The 7,500-nt window shown below is 37.9% G+C and overlaps 1 protein-coding gene across 2 annotated transcripts in view; it reads right to left on the bottom strand.

Annotated features, from left to right (window-relative positions):
- The window catches only part of nrip2 (nuclear receptor interacting protein 2), a 17,527-nt gene extending 11,352 nt beyond the window's left edge, over nt 1–6,175 (bottom strand). For both annotated transcript variants that reach the window (XR_008833083.1, XM_056425353.1), the window contains exon 1: nt 5,723–6,175. Coding sequence is in view for 1 of the 2 variants with exons in the window: in XM_056425353.1 (XP_056281328.1) it covers nt 5,723–5,878 (156 nt within the window). In the remaining variant the exon portion in view is untranslated. The remainder of the gene's footprint in view (nt 1–5,722) is intronic.
- Between the last annotated feature and the right edge of the window lie 1,325 nt (nt 6,176–7,500).

Genomic DNA, 7,500 nt, shown 5'->3' with positions numbered 1-7,500 from the left:
CAATAGCTGGAATCTTACACTATGTTGATCTGCACTTCACACATCTCATTTGTTTGCACTACACATACACACACATTTCATTTCATTTGCTCTGCACTCATACACACACTTTGCTTTTTGCACTCTGTCTATATTTAATATTTTGTGTATTTGATTTGTCAGTGTTGTTGTGTGTTGTGTATGCATGTGTGTTGTATATTTACATATATATTTTGTTTTGTATTTTACTTTTATTTTACTTGTATACTTCTATATCTTTCATCCCTGTTTCTTATATTTTGTGTTTTTTTTATTCTTGTGTGTTGCTGCTACTGTCACGACAAATTTCCCCTTGGGGATTAATAAAGTATATATCTATCTATCTATCTAGAGTTTTGAAAATGTGACCACTGATTGGACAAACGCTTGGTAGCGGCTGAAAGAAACTGTAATGTAACTCTGATGTTTCCAACCCAGTAACACACACACACACACAGATATATTCTCTCATTCTCTCTTCTCACATTTCACACCCACGTATCGACTCAAAGCTTCACGCGGTGTTACGTAACACTTCCCCCAGCAGACCCCCGTCGCCAGCCTAAATTCACTCTCACATAACGGGCTCTGAGTTACGGACAAATGTGTGTGTGTGTGTGTGTGTGTGAATCTTTACGGATTCTATGGCGGCCATTGATTCACGTTTAAAGGAAATAGCTCGACATTTTTGGGAAACATGTGAAACTGATAGTTAGCGTAGCTTAGCTTAGCTTAGCGTCGCTATTTTAGAGGGAAAATGCCCAAAATAATTTCCCAGAGCTTCTAGTGACATTTTTTTAATTGCTTATTTTGGCTGACTGGAAGCCGAGAATTATAAAATATATTAAATATGAAATGATAGAAAACAAATCTCATGTTTGAGAAGCTTACAACTGAATTTATTTGCAGTTTTGCTTGAAAATAATGATCCAAATGGTCATATTCATCTAAACTTGATTAACCATTCAATTATTTATGGAGGTAATGATTCATGGACGTCTGCATTTCCAAAATAATTATATATATTCTGCCTTCTCGAATTAGAAGTTTCCTCCGCGGCCACCAGGGGGCGACTTCTCCGACTCCTTCATCTCAATTGTAATACCAGGCTTCTCGTAATGAATCATGTCTTCTTTTTTTTTAAGATCGGCGTCTGACATTCAAGATGTGACCTTTCTGCTTCAGGAAAACATCAGCACTAATTAAATAAAACAAATTAAAATCTATAATGTAACAGGGAAATTGGAAATGTGGGCATATACATATCCGCCTGATGACCTCATCTTCTGCCACCTCGGGCTTTCTTTTCATTTCGAGTCTGAAAGATGTCGCGGAGAAGAAGAAATACAATTTACCGTCTGCTGATCTCCCGCGGCCACATCTGCTCCAGATATCGTGTTTCCTGTGACTTCGAGATGAGTTTCATTCACTCTTGGAGGAGGAGATGATTGGTATTGTGATAAGAGCGCTAAGGGACCTGCATGAATCTAATAGAGTCGCTATTATCGTGAACTTCTGTTTATCTTTTTTAATCTTTTTTAGTGTTTAGATGTGCATAAGTCCCAAAACAATTACATCTTCCGTGTGCACGTTGATTCTCCCGTCTAACCTCTCTTTTTAGTGGATGAATGCAGATAAGTCGTTTTTTAATCAAACAATTAGCCGATTTATTATTTTGATTGCTTCCCTAATTATTTGCGTCTTACGAAGAATATAATTATTTAAAAATACAAAAAATATAAATAATTCCAAAGACAAATAAAACAAATAATTCCAAAGATAATAACTTGTGCATATAAAACCTTATTTTGTGTAAACAAGGTATAATAATAATAATTATATATCTTTACTGAGTCTGACATTTAGCGTGTTTAACGTAAATTAGCACAAATCAAAGACAACGCTTTTCAAATTTCTCGTTTTTATAAATTATTGCTGCATTCAAGTGAATTTGGAAGACGGGAATTTCAACAGGAACGTCGCCTGAAGTCGGAAAAAAAGTCAGTCGAACAGCAACCACCAAACCCAGACCTCACAATCCAAGATGGCTTCCAAGTATTGGGCCAATTAAAATGTTGACGGTTTGAGAAATTAAGGGGTCACCAAATTACAAATGGATCCTGAGGGGGGCTGAAGGTCTCAATCCAATTGGATGTACATGAACATGTGTATGTACATGTGTATGTACATAAACATGTACATGAACATGTGTGCCCGTTTCCATGGTAATCCATCCACAAGTAGAGATCTACTGTTCATTGATTATAGTTCATGACCGCCAGGCCACAGGTGGTCAGGGACACCTCCAACACCTCTTCCACCTCACTGAAGACCCCCCCCCTGGTTTGCAGTCCTCAGCCCCTACTGTGCTCCCTGTACATGATGACTGTGCCCAGGTTCAGCCCAACACCATCATCAAGTTTATGATGACACAGTGGTGTGGGCCTGATCTCCGACACGACGAGAAGGCCTACCTGGAGGAAGTTGCTGATCTGTCACTCTGGTGCCAGGACAACAGCCTCATCATGAATGTCACCAAAACTAAGGAGGATGATTTGTGGAGGGTACAACAACAGAACAGGGAGGAACACCTGGGGGATGGGGGGGACGGGACTAGAGGAGGTGTGCGGGTATATATACCTGAGTACACATCACCGAGGATCTGACATGGTCAACAAACACAGACACTCTGGTGAGAAAGGCAAGGCAGCCTCTACCACCTCAGGCAGCTGAGGAAATTTAAAGTTTCCCAGAGGATCCTTCAGTCCTTCTACTCTGAGCTGTAGAGGCGTCTGACAGGAAGCATCACAGCCTGGGGCAAACGCTGCGCGCTCAGGACGGAGGCTCTGCAGAGAGAGTAGTGCGTTCTGAGCGCACTATTGGAACTACACTCCCACCCTGCAGGACTTGTACACCAGGAGGTGCAGAACCAGAGCCGGCAGGATCATGAAGGATCCTCACCACCCCAACAACAGACTGTTTCAGCTGCTGCGGTCAGGCAGGCGCCTCCGTAGTCACGCTGCAAGAACAGAGAGACTGAGACGGAGTTTCTTTCCTCAGGCCATCAGGACTGTGAACTCCGACCTCACCAGGACCCCCACATAGACCCACACAACTGCCCCTCTTAGGCACACACACACACACACACACACACACACACACACACTTACTGTAAATATTGTGTTGTTTTTTATTTGTAAATAGTGTGTACTTGTTGCCCTTGCACATTCCTGCTGAGCATTGCCACTTTCATTTCACTGCACACCCTGTGTGTGTATGTGACAAATAAAACATCTTGAATCTTGAATCTTGAATCTTAATGCCAACAACATGACTAAACAAGGAAATAAATACACCTTAAATAACATTGACTTAAATGGTCCGCCATATCTTCAGAAAACAGGCTCAGGGAAAACATATCAGTCAGTGAAAGAAGAGGAGGAGGAGGAAGAGGAGGAGGAGGAGGTATTAAAACCTGGCAGACGTAAGCGTGTGATATTCACACGGCGCTCAACGGCGCCGGAGAGATTGTGTCGAGGTTCTCGGAGCGCTCCGGGAGAAATCTGGAGAGACGCCACGGAGCCAGAGCCGGAGTATCACAGAGAGTTTGTACCGGCTTCAGTTTCTGAGGAAGAGGAAGCGAAGAGCTCGGAGACGTCTCTGAGAGGCCCTGAATCTGTCGCGACCTTTCGCACTTCTTAATGACCTCTGAAGGAGCGTACCGGTGCAGGAAATGGCGGTCGTACTCGGGTGTTAGAAGTCAAACGGAGGCTGAAACCATCGGTCGATTCATCAGTTACAGAATATGTCGCGTTTAATTTGCCAAGAAAAAAATAAACCTGTTGCATTTTCTTCAGTGTGAGAATTTCTGGCTTTTTTCTGCTTTTTTTCCTCTAAAACCGAAAATATTTTTATGACCTCGAACTCAAACCGTTGGCATTATTCTGACATGTCACTTGAGTCAGATGTATATGTTCATGTCTATAAGACTATATTAAATGTATATGTTTATGTATATAAGACTATATTAAATATATACTGTATGTTCATGTCTATAAGACTATATTAAATGTATATGTTTATGTATATAAGACTATATTAAATATATATGTTCATGTCTATAAGACTATATTAAATATATATGTTCATGTCTATAAGACTATATTAAATGTATATGTTCATGTCTATAAGACTATATTAAATATATATGTTCATGTCTATAAGACTATATTAAATATATATGTTCATGTCTATATGACTATATTAAATGTATATGTTCATGTCTATAAGACTATATTAAATGTATATGTTTATGTATATAAGACTATATTAAATATATATGTTCATGTCTATAAGACTATATTAAATGTATATGTTCATGTCTATAAGACTATATTAAATATATATGTTCATGTCTATAAGACTATATTAAATATATATGTTCATGTCTATAAGACTATATTAAATGTATATGTTCATGTCTATAAGACTATATTAAATATATATGTTCATGTCTATAAGACTATATTAAATATATATGTTCATGTCTATATGACTATATTAAATGTATATGTTCATGTCTATAAGACTATATTAAATGTATATGTTTATGTATATAAGACTATATTAAATATATATGTTCATGTCTATAAGAGTATATTAAATATATATGTTCATGTCTATAAAACTATATTAAATGTATATGTTCATGTCTATAAGACTATATTAAATGTATATGTTTATGTACATAAGACTATATTAAATGTATATGTTCATGTCTATAAGACTATATTAAATGTATATGTTTATGTATATAAGACTATATTAAATATATATGTTCATGTCTATAAGACTATATTAAATATATATGTTCATGTCTATAAGACTATATTAAATGTATATGTTTATGTATATAAGACTATATTAAATATATATGTTCATGTCTATAAGACTATATTAAATATATATGTTCATGTCTATATGACTATATTAAATATATATGTTTATGTATATAAGACTATATTAAATGTATACGTTCATGTATATAAGACTATATTAAATATATACGTTCATGTCTATAAGACTATATTAAATATATATGTTCATGTCTATAAGACTATATTAAATATATATGTTCATGTCTATAAGACTATATTAAATATATATGTTTATGTATATAAGACTATATTAAATATATATGTTCATGTCTATAAGACTAATAAATATATACGTTCATGTCTATAAGACTATATTAAATATATATGTTCATGTCTATAAGACTATATTAAATATATATGTTCATGTCTATAAGACTAATAAATATATACGTTCATGTCTATAAGACTATAATAAATATATATGTTCATGTCTATAAGACTAATAAATATATACATTCATGTCTATAAGAATATAATAAATATATATGTTTATGTCTATAAGACTAATAAATATATACATTCATGTCTATAAGAATATAATAAATATATATGTTTATGTCTATAAGACTTATAAATATATACATTCATGTCTATAAGACTATATTAAATGTCTTTCTTCGTTGAGCGCTTTATGAGCAAATGTTGCGCAACGTGTCTTTGCACGTGCTCAGTGTGGACTTCTCCTCTATACTTATTAATCAGTGAGGTATTCTTCTACAAATGAATGCACCAATCAGGCGGTGCGCTGAGCGCTCTGCTCCACTCACCAGGTCCCTGGAGGTGCCCAGCCTCTTGAGCCCGTCCAGGGGCAGCAGGTCAGCCGAGTCCTTGTGGGAGAACTGGGTGGCCTGCTTCAGGCGCCGCTGCTGGTGCAGCGTGGCTTTGTCCCGGCGGGAGAGCTCGCCTTTCTTCGTCTGGCTCATGGCCTCGAGAGACGATGACCTGGTGGGAGGATGAGAGGAAGACGAGCTGCTCTTCTTTTCTTGTTAAAGCCACAGAATAAACCTGCCGTTGTCGCCTCTCTCCCCGACCCTGTTTTTGCCCTTCCTCCTCCTCCCCCTCCACCCTCCTCTTCCTCTCGGTGTGCGGTCCTCGGTGTCCTATCGTCCGGTCCTGGATGCTCCTCCGATGTAGACGAGCATCTTCCTCACTGTGTCGAGATCTGTGCTGTGGCCGAGAGTGAGAGAGTGTGTTATCTCCTCTCCCCTCAGAGCCGTCTGTCCTTGGATCGCTCTCTCTCTCCCTCTCTCTCTCTCTCTCTCTCTCTCTCTCTCTCTCTCTCTCTCTCTCTCTCTCCCCCTCTCTCTCCCTCTCTCTCTCTCTCTGACACACACTCACAGCTCTGCTTCTGGAGTGTATTCTCTCTCTCTCTCTCTCTGGCTGTCTCTCTCTCTCTCTCTCTCTCTCTCTCTCCCTCTCTCTCTCTCTGACACACACTCACAGCTCTGCTTCTGGAGTGTATTCTCTCTCTCTCTCTCTGGCTGTCTCTCTCTCTCACTGGCTGTCTCTCTCTCTCTCTCTCTCTCTCTCTCTGACACACACTCACAGCTCTGCTTATGGAGTGTATTCTCTCTCTCTCTCTCTCTGGCTGTCTCTCACTGTCTCTCTCTTTCTCTCTGACACACTCACAGCTCTGCTTTCTGGAGTGTATTCTCTCTCTCTCTCTCTCTCTCGCCTCTCTCTCTCAGCCCTCCTCTTTCCGTCACACACTCGATGCTCTCCCCTCCACATGTTCTCACCTCTTCTCTCACCATAGAGAAGGGCTGCATGCAGAGAGTAAGGCACGGACACATCATCATCTACGACGTCAAAGCCTCTTTGAGTCTTGAAGCTGACGCTCTTCATCCGTCTCTCTTCATCTTCTTGTTTAATCTCTCTCGGTGGGCGGCGGCCTTCCCCTGAGGAGGTGTGATCATCTCTGGGCTGTGACCCCACATGATCAATCACAATCATGGCAACTATTGATTTCCCAGTGGGAATCTAGAGAAACCTCCTTTAAACCAATCCACCATATATGTCCACACAAAGCTAAAAATATAAAATCCGTGTGCGTTCGTGACCTCTCTGACGATGACACATGTTTTAAAATGCCAACGATTCAGCCTACAGGTAAAGGGAGGAGCTTCACGTGAGAGCAAAAACCTTTTCATTCATTTTCATGTTCGTCAATGCATTTTAGGAGGGGATTTGTCTTCAGCAAATGCATGTTGATGCTAAAATGAAAGACATTATATTTTATATATATATACTGTATATATATATATTAATATATATAGAACATTAATATATTATATATATATATTAATATCATATATATATATTAATATTATATATATATATTACTATATATTATATATATATATATTAATATTAATGTATATATATAAATAGTATATATATATATATATTAATATTATTTATTAATATCATATATATATATGTTATTTATTTTAAGGAGATAGTCCTTGTGAAGATACTGGAAGATATTTAATGTTTAATTCAATTCAATTCAGTTTATTTGTATAGCCCAATTTCACAAATTACA

This window comes from Pseudoliparis swirei, chromosome 10 (assembly GCF_029220125.1).
Source record: "Pseudoliparis swirei isolate HS2019 ecotype Mariana Trench chromosome 10, NWPU_hadal_v1, whole genome shotgun sequence".
Classification (NCBI taxonomy): domain Eukaryota; kingdom Metazoa; phylum Chordata; class Actinopteri; order Perciformes; family Liparidae; genus Pseudoliparis; species Pseudoliparis swirei.
The sequence above is the reverse complement of the archived record's forward strand: the minus strand, read 5'-3'. Positions and strand labels throughout refer to the sequence as shown.